Genomic DNA, 12,697 nt, shown 5'->3' with positions numbered 1-12,697 from the left:
TATTATATATCCTGCACGACCGTAATCCATTATCGGCGCGTCCGCGTGTATGTGCATGCGCGACCTTCGGTATCTGTCCATTGTCTACGCGTTTATTAATCGCACCGGGCGAACGCGCTCCAGAGATCATTAAAGACTCGACGCTGTGACACCATTAAAACGCCCGGAATCGTCTCTGTTGTCGCTGTTATTGTTGTAGCGTTTTCAAGATTTGTGTCTGTGCAAATATCAATCCTCGATATCTGCCGAATACTCGAATTTTTACATAGATTTACGAGATTTTTTTCAAAAAAATCTCGTTATTCGACGTGACATTTATATATTATAAGTAAACTATAAAATCATATATTGTAAAGTATGCCACATTTATAATTGTATATACTAAAGATAATGATGCATAAAAGATTACGAGAAATAAATGGAGAAAATTTCAAGCATCAATCCACAGATAGAATGAGCCATCGCGGATAATTGGACATCTCAAAATTATCTTCTGCGTCCCATTTGAACGAGTCCAATTTGAATGTCATTCGTCGACGGTCATTCACGAACATCTGCTGATGTGTTATTTTTTATATTTTTGTACCTATATACTTCTAGGAAATAATCTGACCAATTTTTTTTTCCTTTCTCAAGCCCACACATGGGAAAAGTACTAGAACGGTCGATATATCCGTTTTGGTTTAAGCTCGTACAAAATATCATTTTTTTTCTTTCGCAGTTTTTCAATTTTTGACGCGAATATATATTGTCCATAAATCTTTACTAAAACGCGACGGCGTACTGATGACTCGATCCAATACAGATCCACCAATATGCAATTATGACCGTCGGAATAAACTATACACTCTAAATATAAAATAAGCAGCGTGCCTGGTTTGTAAAAAAAAAAATCGCGTAATATTCACATTGTGTGCGCATGTATCTATACAATATTTTTAGTCACATTCATTTACAATAAACGTATGTTGAAACGGAGAAAATATTTCATCGCGTTTCATCTATTTGAGACAATTCTAATTTACACGATAGGTAACAAATATTTTTTGAAAAATAGATATATACAGCTGGCAGAAAAATAGAAGAAAAGAGATATATGAATGATAAGAATTGGGATAAAAAATTATAATGATTGAAATGTGTAATGTACATTTTAAAAGAAACCAAAATAAAATTATGATCCTGATATGTCAATGTATCTATTTTTAAAATAATGAAAGTTTTACATTGTATCCAAAGACACTTCATTTAAAGAGAAAGAAATTCGATATAACATTTAAAAAATTTATGAGCCAGCTATAAAGCTGAGAAAAACATTTATTACATTACAAACAATTAATTTTATAATAATAAGCAATATTCATAAATTTCACGAAGAATATTGCTAAAATATATTGTGATTAATCGCAAACAAACTATGTATCGGAAACCGTTGCGTTACAAAATGGTTATAAATCGTTAAACTTCATCCGGAAGCATAAATCTGCGTCAACGATAGGTGCATAATAAAGTTTCACACAGAAGGGGTAGATTACAGCGGTCGAGTGTTAACGCGGCAGTGAAGATATTACGACCCCTTTTTTGGCTGCACTATCAGTGTATAGGCAGTGTATACCGAACATAACATAGATATGATGTAGACGGATGGATGGCGGATTGTGACGGCGGAAAACACGAAGCCCCGAGAGTTACGGGACCATACTACGGGGATGATGGTGTCTTTCGAAAAACTCGAGGTAATCCCGTTCGCCCCGTAATCCGATTTAACCCTGGCCAATCGCGGCCGCTGCCGGTTGCCGGTCGTGTAACGGAACGACCGTCGAGCGGAACGTAAACGAGAGCAATCGGAAGGAATCATCCGCCACAGTGAAACCACGTTTACTTTTTCATTATCCGAATCGATCGAGAGAGATTTAACGGTCGCGCTCGTCGGAACGTTAAGTCTGAGCGATTATCATTCGCGCCGAAACATAAGTCATCGATGGATGTGTTACATGTTGTTCGATGATTGAATCGATAAAAAATATTTAAATGCCATAAATTTAAAGAAAATTTAAATGTCGATAAATTTTGAAAGAAACAATCCTAATGTATAGACAGAATTATTGATTATATTTCTAAAATTTAATCTCCCTCGAAATGCTTCTCGAAGTAGACTTTTAAACTGCGTTATGACAAATCTCATTTTTGACAGTTATCCTTTTATGGATCCTTTATAGATTCGTATGTGTAACAAATTTCGTTGAATTCGTCTATGGATTCCAAGGTTAAAATGAGATTTACTGGACTACGAGACGCGCGACCAAAGTGGAATAAAATCAGAATATCCATCGGAACTGGAGCTTTCGCGGTGGCTGCGCGTTCGATAAAACGGAGACGCCTTCGGCGCCGTCGCGCATCTACGGTTCTTCAATACGCTCTATCGTCATTCTTTCTAAGATATATGAGATCTAATCGATTATAAGACTTTTCTCTTGTGGAAGCTGAATATTATACTTCAGCGCATAAAATCTTAGCGCCGTTTTGACACAACTGAGCTATTCAACAAAGCTAAGATTTTTTTTTTTATCAATGTTATATAAAAATATTTTTATAAAGAAATACAAGTATAACATAATAAATTTCTTATAAATAGCATACTGTGTTCTTATATAAATTTTTCATAAATTTTCTAATAATAAAATATTTTCCATGTAAAATGTCATTATTATCATATAATAATGTGAGAGGAAATATTTTTGTGTCTCTCAACATTGGTGATAAATAAAGCAAAGAAGTGGAGCAAATTCGGATGAACAAAACATTAAAAAATTTGTCCGCAAGATTGAAAAATGAACTAAAACTAACAAAAATACGTAAACGCGTGTGAGTGCGCTAGCTGGCAGCCTATCAATCTTATCTAGCTATCACCGGGTACTAACGTCGAGAACAGTTCGTCGCGCGATCACGGCAACAGAAGCAACAGCAGCAGTGGCGTCACGGCAGCAGGAACAGCAGCAGCTCGCGAGATCATGCCTTGCCTCCCCTCTACAATCGCGTACAAGCTATCAACTTCTTCGTCCCACATTCTAGCGAGTACATCGATCGCTCTCTCTCTCTCCTCGTCTCGCTTCCTTTCCGCCTGTCAGAGAGAGGGTGCGTGAGAGGTGCCGCCAGCATCAATGGTGGTGGAAGAGCATTCACGGTGGGGTTCGCATACCAGCTCCGGTTAGCACGCGTGGTAGGGATAATTAAACCGACACAAGCGTAGCTCCCTACACTGCCTAACGGAAGGACGAAGAAAGGTTACCATGGCTACATGGATAGGATCCGGCCAATCCCGGTGTGCCTCGTAGGCGTGGTCTGTACATTGGCACCCCGATACCTTCTATCTCTGTCTCTTTTTCTCGCCCGTAACCCCTCTGCAAAGTTGGAAGGTGGTGGAGGTAGCGAGACAGAGGTAGAGGTACGTCTAGAGCGCCAGCGAGACAGCCTGGTTGCAACGGGCGCGTACAAACGTATCATGCTGGGTAGGGCCGGTGCCGAGATGCCGGCTTGTAAACGAAACCAGTTTGCTATCCGATACGATCCAGGCAACAGCGGCCTCGCGTGATATCCCCACGACGTGGAAGAGCGTCAGCGTGCCTGGGCCTAGTGGGTGTTACCCTGAGCGACCTGGAGAACGAACTTCGCGCGAACCGACCTGAGAGCGATCTACGATGGGCATCGCAGCTCCTACGACGTGCTCCTACTGTACCAAGTCGCGACATTGTCACGTGTCACTTCAAGAATCGTTTTGAATATAATCAGTGACGTGTCGTGCGACAAGAGAGAAAAAAAAGAGATCATCAAGCTTTCAGAATTTAATGCTTGCGGAAACAGTCAGTTGTTTTTTGAGAATAGTTGTCTCTCTCTCTCTTTCTTCTCATTAGAAATTTAAAAACTCGTTGCATCTCTCTCTCTCTCTCTCTAGATGTCGTAACATCTGCTTCGTTTGTATTTCCAGACTTTTAAATTTTCACAGTGTCAATGGTGAAGTGGATAATCTTCCAGTGACGTTTGTAATATGAGAGAACATATCGCGGGTGATTTCGACGAATCATGAAAAAATCCAAGAGCAAACATAAATCGGAGCCGCGTGTTTCTTGAACCGCGACCGGATAACGTGGACTCTTCGAGGCAGGCTGGACCAGAATTGGTGGATCGTGAGAAGATCGCCGTTCCAGGAAGATGTCCGCCGCTGGGACCACGCCGTCGAACGCGAACGGTCCGCTCGTACCTGCTCCGATATTCGCTTTGCCAACGTTATCCTTTTCCGTCAGCCAAGTGGCCACGGTCTGCGAGACCCTGGAAGAGAGCGGTGACATCGAAAGGCTGGCTAGGTTTCTATGGAGTCTTCCGGTCGCTCATCCCAATATCCAGGAACTGAATCAAAGCGAGGCCGTCCTCAGGGCGCGCGCCATCGTCGCATTCCACTCGGGACATTATCGCGAGCTCTACGCCATTCTAGAGAGGCACAAATTCACCAAGGACTCCCACGGTAAGCTGCAGGCCATGTGGTTGGAAGCGCACTACCAGGAAGCCGAGAAACTTCGCGGCCGACCGCTGGGACCCGTGGATAAATATCGCGTCCGAAAGAAATTTCCGTTGCCGAGAACGATCTGGGACGGCGAGCAGAAGACGCACTGCTTCAAGGAGAGAACCAGATCGTTGCTTAGAGAATGGTATCTCCAGGATCCTTATCCAAATCCAGGAAAAAAGCGGGAGCTAGCTGCTGCAACGGGACTCACGCCAACGCAGGTTGGAAATTGGTTCAAAAATAGAAGGCAGAGGGATCGCGCTGCTGCAGCGAAAAACAGGTGTGTCATAAATCTAATTCCATTCTTTGAAAAGAGCGAGTTTCTAAGAAGAATAATTGCCTGAACGACAAAAACCACGTTTCCCGTCGCCGTCTTGTCAAACAATTTATCCGATTTGTCAAATTTCACTTAAGTCGCGATATCAATTTTTGGCAAAATAAAAATAGACAGATTCTAATATAAACTACACTTCATAGCAATCGTTCCAAAATATATATATATATATATATATAATTAAATTTATAAAATGGGAGAGGGGGGTTGATAAGATATATTTATGAAATATATTAATATATAACGTATATATAGTTTGGGGAGTAAGAAGAGAGCAGAATATTTTATAAACATCGCTCTAATATTCGTGCTCATTCAAATCTTCTCAGTCAATAAACACGCGACAAGTTAACGAGCATAAATCTACAAACACGTGCGCGTTTTTAGATGACAATTACTAAATCAAAAGTTTGTGTATTAAAATAATTAAATAAAATATTAATAAAATTATAATTAATATTAAATAATAATTAAATTATAATGATTAAATTATTGAATACGCAATATCAAAAGTGCTAAATAATTGTTTAATTTTGTTGTAAAAATATACGCGTGTGCATACTAAATGAATGCATATCTTAAACGAAAGTTGTGTGCCCGTTAAACTTTCAAGATTGAGCCTTGAATTTTCCACACAGAAGAAAAAAACATCTTCATATTTCACCGGTAACACATGGCTAAACAATGAGTCCATATGGAAGACATATTTCCACGGTGTAAAGTTCACCGGAAAATCTTTTGTGTCCTACAACTATTTGTTTTCCACCGCTAGTCGCTGTATGAAACTTTACAATACCAATATAGATCAATTATGAGAAAAACTGTGAGAGAACATTTCATCGATCATCATAATTCTACTTATCAAGATAATCAACATCATTTTATATAAAATGTCACGCGAAGAATCTACCGTGATAAATCGAAGAAGCCGATTCACATACGTCTTAGAAATCGTTGGTTATAAGGTAGAAGAAAAGTTTTGTTCATTAAGTAGCGTTTAATGGAAGTTAATCGCGAAACGATTAGTGGTTTAGGTCCCTTTAGACAGATTGTTGTACTGTGTCCTCGGCAAACGAGCCTTTGTGCTTGCCCCAAGGTCCCCGCGTGGAGGGTCGCGTAATTTCATTTTGACGTCCGACGGAGGGTCGCTGCCGTCGGGCGAATGACGATTTTCGAATTACGTCTTTCAAATTGTGTTTTGACGTCGCGTTCTCTCTTTTTCTCTCTATCCCTCTATCCGGCGATACACTCGAACGCCAAAGTTCCAGGATAGCTTTAAAATAGCATTTGAAACAGTCTCAAATCTTTGCTTTCTCCGTCTTTGTGCAGGGAAATGAAAGGAATATCATGCGGAAATATTTTTCCCCCTTTCTCTCGTGCCTTTGAATATTGCATTTTTTTTCATTAATTATATTTCTAAGACGAGAGTTCAAAATAAAAATATATTTTTAAAATATATTGTCTAGAAATATGTGAACCCGAAATATATGATCTGCGAATAAAAATTAATCGCCTTTTCAAAACTATTTAGACAATCATTACTCACTGATGTTTCAATACAGATAGTTTTTCGCTTGTTATTCATCAATTATGAAATATTGAAAACGCGGAGATACGTATTTAAAACCTGATGTATCATCTCCTTTGTCATCGAAAAGAAAAGAAATAATACGTGAATTTACCAAATGCAAGGATTGTGAAAAGAGAAATTCTATTGATTAGTCACAACTTGACATTATTAGGAGATCATCGACGAGATGTAGAAAAACGGTGAGGAAAACGGAAGTATTTCTGTTGGGGATTTGTACCTGTCATTTCTATGCAACTCGATGAGCAGCCTCGTAGCCAGGTAACGATCTGCTGACCGCCATTGTTCAGCTATTTATCGCTAGACGAAGCCGCCATTATTTGCGTACAAAAAGGAAACTTGAGGATTTTCTTAACAACCAAAAACGCTTCCTTTTTTTCTCGTTGGAAAACGTCGAGTGGCCGACGAACCGGATGTTCTTCCCGAGGTGATTTATGAATTCTAGGAAGACCTACCCGAACATTTTCGCTATTGCTTCCCCGAATATCACAGTGCGAACACGCGATCTTGCATGCGTGATATTATTTTGATTGAGTTTGGGAAAAAATATTTATTTGATATCCGTCTAAATAATTTCGAAGGTTAATTGGATGGCTTTTAAGTCAAAGATATTAAGCACGCCTGTGTATCTAACAGTTATGCAAAATTAAAAGCCAATCCAAATATCTAAAAGACATTTAAAAAACATGTGAATATCCAATTAATTAAATGATTGATAACATATGTAAAATTTCAGTACAAAAATAATTAAAGCTAACTTTAATGTTTTAGCATTACAAAAATCAATTGGTAGAATCGTCGTTTAATATTCAGAATGTACATTGAATTTCTCATGTCAGTCTCGCGAGCGACATGCAGCATTCTGGCGGATTAAAATGTTAATTCATTCCGTATTGCTGCGTTATTTCAATCATAAATCAGGATGCTTCGATAATCTGTACACTATAAACCTGCCGTGGAAAGTCGCGCCGACCTAGATCTGTCCTCAATGCTCGTAGACGTATCGTGTAATTATTGCGCTCTGAATGAAGTCATTAATAGTCATTATCTACGTCTAATGCTGTAATTGATATATCGTTAACGGTTGACTATGACCCGACTATACTGTTCTAATTGATCTTGATGAGTTCCGCGCAGCGAATAAAGATTATACGTTCGAGACTCGCACCGTCTCTAAACCACGCCGTTAAAAATATGAGAAAATGTTTATATAAGTTGTCGCATAATGATCGTAAGTATAAAACTGCTCGTTGCGTCATTGACGGTAAAACAGATCGTTTGCCGTGTCTTTCCGTCGCGAGAAAATATGCGTAACACAAGATTTATTGAACGGAACATAATATTGCATAATTCTTTCGATTTATGCAATGCGATAAGATCAAATGAAAACTGCTTTGGAATTTCTTTGGTGTAATGATGAATTATATTAAGAGTACTAGGCGTATTTCGCATGTAGTATTGTAATCAGAAAACAATATTATTATTATATATATATAATTTTATGAAATATTATTTTATCAAAACATTCAAATGAATACGTTGAACAATTTCAAAATATAAAATAGTGATTTTTTCAAAAATATTATTTGACTCAAAGGAAACAATAATTGAATAATTAAAAAATTATTATTATTAGAATAAAAAAAAAAAATTATTCTAGAGCTAAAGTTTGCATACTTAGCACAAAATTATGCTACACTATTTTATTGTTATTATTTGGAAAATGAGAAATAATTAAAAAAAAAAAAAAATCGCTTATGTTAGTCACAATCCCACGGCTCTCTATATTCAAGTGAAGCTATCCATCAATGGCTGCGATGTACCTATCGTTACCCGACGTAATGACATTTCGTGTCTGGCCCCGAGCCACATTTTCCTGCACGTAATCCTTCGAATCCCAGGACGAAGTCCTTGCTTATACATCCTTGCTTGTACATTTAGATAGAGGTAGAAAGCCTCTCGAGGACTTTGCAAGTCTTTCCAGAAAAATCGACAAGCGTAGAAACGTGAAACTTGAAAGTTGATAGGAATATGTCATTGTTTCATAGTTATTTGAGATCTTCCAAATTTATAATATGATTAATATTAAGATAACACTTTATTTGTACAAACTCCTCGCATTATTCTTTGTTTGCATTTATTATCTATCTTGATCACATTGTATTTGCCCGATTACTAATTACTAACTGTATCATGTAGAAATATAAATAAGTAATTATACACAAGTAAGCATAATTATTTATTTATAAAATTTCTATTATGCAGATTTATAATACTGAGAACTGAACACACATACTATGATATAATTCTTATTGTAAATAATTTTTAGATAAATTTTTACAGATTTTATTCAATTATATTCGGTATTATGTGGACTTTTCTCTGTAATTTTTCTCCGCAATTCCTATTTATATCGAAATGGCTTTTTGCGCTTTTTGTTACGTGCTTCCAATATTTAATAACTCGGTCACCGAGTATACAGGTAGCGTTCATTAGCCATGACGTGGAAAAAAGCACACCATTAAAAAATTCATAAGAGATATTTTGCATCACTGGATAACGCAGTTTGTTACAATCGTTGTTTGTTCCGAAACGCTGAATAATGTAATCCACAAAAAATAGCGGCTTTTTTCCATCATTTTTCCATCTATCAGCCGTACTTTCCACTCTTTTAGGCAATTCCCTTTTTATTCGTGAATTATGTATTCTGAACAACATCGACGAGGAAGGCACCCACCGTGCATTGTTGCAAAGAGCTTAATTCCCGATTGATAAAATCCGCCAACGATCAGACTGTAAAATTCTGGTAAATAAGTACATTCTGTACTAAAAATTTCACGTGATTTCCGCATCCTTTTTTTATCATTCATATATTCCGATTGAAAAATTGCTAAAATATTTCCGATTATTTCAGCGTTATCTCTGCATCGATTTACGTCAATGTAATCAACAATTTAGGCACGCATCTGATATTATTACCATCTAAACCGTCGTTTGTGCCGCGTCTCGTCTGAAGAATGATCGAGATGCAAAGGCATCCTCGAGATGCGCGTCCCAAATGTTTCATTTTCGTCACGTGTCGGCGCGCCCGCGAAGAACGTCCCAGCTCCCGTCATAACGAAATTCCCTTCGTGGTGCATTTTCAGTCCTGACAGACGGAGGGGGAGCGGGACGGGAGGGGGGGGGGGGGGGTAAAGCCGAAGCGAGTCTGTACTCCGTCGCGTAGTTGTTGTCGTCGTCGTCGTCGTCGTCGTCGTCGTCGTCGTCGTCGTCGTCCTGACCCCCGGGGTTGGGTTAGATAGACACGTAGACAGGATACGGTGCCCGCCCCGAGGATCCTGGAAGGTCCTTTCAGAAACGTCGATCCGCATACTCTCTGGCAGCCTCGCGGTATATTTTCGCGGTCCAGCGAGCGAGTTATTCAATATGCTCAACCCCGAAAGCCCCGGAGCAATCTCCGTGCTCGCACGTAGCTACTCGCGTGTCTGTGTGGATGCGCGGTCGCCATTACGTGTGCGAAGGCGTTCATGTATGCGTGTGTCGATGTGTGTAAGAGCTATATATTACGAAGACGAAAATGGAACGGGTAGGTTCCCGCTGCTGCTCCGCCCGGCGCTGGGTGCACTCTGTCACGTTTTGCGGTAGAACGCGAATGACGAAGATGGAGGTCGCCGAGAACGTATAATCAATTATAAAATTGATGCGTCGAGAAAAAAAAAATAAATGCTAAATAAATGATGCATTCTTTCAAGAGTGTTGTCATCCCAAAATACTATTTCAATTCTTCTCAATCGTTAATCGTTTATTAATTTCGAGTGGCAAATCTCGTTGTGCATTTCGGTACGTTAGAATAGAACCGTATGTCGTTATTAATTGTATAAAATGCGCGAGAGTTTAACGCGTAAACGCGTTCGTAGAACCAGATACGTATACGCGCAGAAATCCTTACGCAAATACAAACATACGTCCAAGGGAACTCGGAGCGTCGTAGCCTATGCGAGAATCGAGGCTTACTAAGAGAGGGGTCGTATACGGCCAGGCACGGGTGATCGAGGGGAGGATATACGTATAACCACCTCCAACAACCCTCTGCGTCGCCGGCTTTTCGGGGGTGGCTTAGCTCGAGCGTGTTCCGACTCTCTCTCTCTCTCTCTCTCTCTCTCTCTCTCTTCCTCTTCCTCTCTCCTCTTTCCGACGTTGGCTTCGCCTCTGAAGTTATCAGATTTTGATAAAGTCTCCGGTGTATTACAGGCCCCGCTGTTTGCGTTTCCACGCAGATCTCGTCTGCGTTGCCACCTCCCGTCGCTACACCCCTTCGTCCCCTTCCGGACTTGTTCTCTTCCATCAGGATTCGCGTGATGCCGGTTACTTTCTTTGTGAACGACCCGAGACCTCGATTGCGCTCTTTTTCTTTTTTTATTCGAGTGACTATAAGCGGTGGAAAGGATGCGCCCCTTCTATAATATGCTTTTTGTTTTGATAAAATATGTGTGTATATTACTTTGCAGCAATGTTTTTATATTATATCGTCATACTATCAATTTATGTTATATCTTCTTAAATATTTTCTACATATATTTATTAAGATACTAAAATAATTAAGTTTTTTTTTTTAAATCAATAAATTTTTTTCTTGAGGGAAAATAGTGTCGTAATGATTCATACGTTTATTCTGAGAAATTGGTATCATAAAGATTCATTCGTCAAGACGATATGTGTTTAGTTAAACACGTCACCTCGGAAATTATCTCTCGTATGTACCTGGAGGAGACGCAAACACATTTTTGCATAAAACCTAAATCACAACGGTCGGAAAAGACGGTGACAGGATTTATGGTCACGTGAAGTCTTCCCGTCTACGAGATGCACGTCCTTTCGAATCATTATTACATGCCTTCCGGTACCTTCTCTTCTTCGAGTCACGGTCAAGTGTCACTCAAGTGCAGCACCGCCGTTATCTTGATGACCTTAAACGAGAAAGGAATATGGAAGAAGAGACGCGGATGTGTCATCGCGTTGCGCAATCTGCAACCGCGAAAAATGTCCTGCGGCCGCGAGTCTTCGGCAATGTCCACCCGTAGATGGACGACAGATGTCCGACGGAATTCCCGTTTCGGAAAGCGCCAGCGTGAGAAAATTGCAACGCAGAGGGAAATTTTTTTTACAAATCACAAACAAAAATCATAATCCTCTCACACATAAGCGAAAGGTAACATCGAGCACAGTCGTTTCGAGATCGTTCAATCTATCGTAAACGGAGACGACGGTTGCCTCTGCATTCGAGATTGCTTTTACAAATCGATTTAACCTTTGAATTTCCAACGGGAGAACATTAAGATCGTCAAGTCTATCTATTAGATTGCTGTCAGTTAAAATTGAACATCGTGATTTGATACGGAATATATTAAAGAATTAACACGCGTCATATTGTGCAAACTGCGTTACGTTGCGATTCTTAGTAATCGAATCGATGATGATCCCCATCCAAAGCGTTCACCATCGAGATGGACTGAGAGCATTGGTCGGCGAGTTAACGACGATAATGACCAAAGAGCAGCGTATATGCGATTTGCCAGAAGAGAGAGAGAGAGAGAGAGAGATAAAATACCGCCAAAAAGCCGCGTAGCGGGCAAAAAGTAGTAGAGACAAAGGCAATGATTAATTCCACGTTGGATGTCCAGGATCATTAGCGGCCAGACTGCCATGACACCTGCTCGCACGAGCCCTTCGTGATAGATTACCGAGGCAACGGCCGAGGCGAGGAGCGAGTCGCGGTCGGGATCGCGCACGGCGGTTACTAATGATTCCGTATTTCGACATTCTGAGCGATATTCAGGAAGCAATGAAAAAGAACTCGGGTATTACTGCCACTCGCTTGGGATGGCCGCGCAATTCGCGTGGCAGCTTTTTGTCAAGGGTTGTCAGGAGGTAACGTGATTGATAGCGGCTGGCAGGCAGCGCGCGCGGTCATGTAGAGTACATATCGCGATGCAGAAAACGAGAGCGCGTGAAAAACGGGATTTAATAAGAACATGGAATGTGTCGGTGTGTAATTAAGTGCTCGGAGAAAATCGCCGTGTATACCCGCCCGTTCGTACACGAAGCGGAGTAAGTGCAGGACTCGCGACGATATAATTAATTCGCGAAGAACAAGATATATATATAAAGATTATGCGAGTTTTTAACGTTATCTTTACATGAAACACGTGCTCCGGTT

General features: G+C 40.0%; 1 protein-coding gene across 4 annotated transcripts in view; it reads left to right on the top strand.

The window, feature by feature from the left end:
* Positions 1-3,492: 3,492 nt before the first annotated feature.
* The window catches only part of LOC126848151 (homeobox protein SIX3), a 46,423-nt gene continuing 37,218 nt past the window's right edge, over positions 3,493-12,697 (top strand). For all 4 annotated transcript variants that reach the window (XM_050588786.1, XM_050588784.1, XM_050588785.1 and 1 more), the window contains exon 1: positions 3,493-4,838. In XM_050588786.1, coding sequence (XP_050444743.1) covers positions 4,210-4,838 — 629 coding nt within the window. In that variant the 5' untranslated portion in view covers positions 3,493-4,209. The remainder of the gene's footprint in view (positions 4,839-12,697) is intronic.

This window comes from Cataglyphis hispanica, chromosome 3 (assembly GCF_021464435.1).
Source record: "Cataglyphis hispanica isolate Lineage 1 chromosome 3, ULB_Chis1_1.0, whole genome shotgun sequence".
Taxonomy (NCBI): domain Eukaryota; kingdom Metazoa; phylum Arthropoda; class Insecta; order Hymenoptera; family Formicidae; genus Cataglyphis; species Cataglyphis hispanica.
This window is presented reverse-complemented; position numbering and strand designations above follow the sequence as displayed.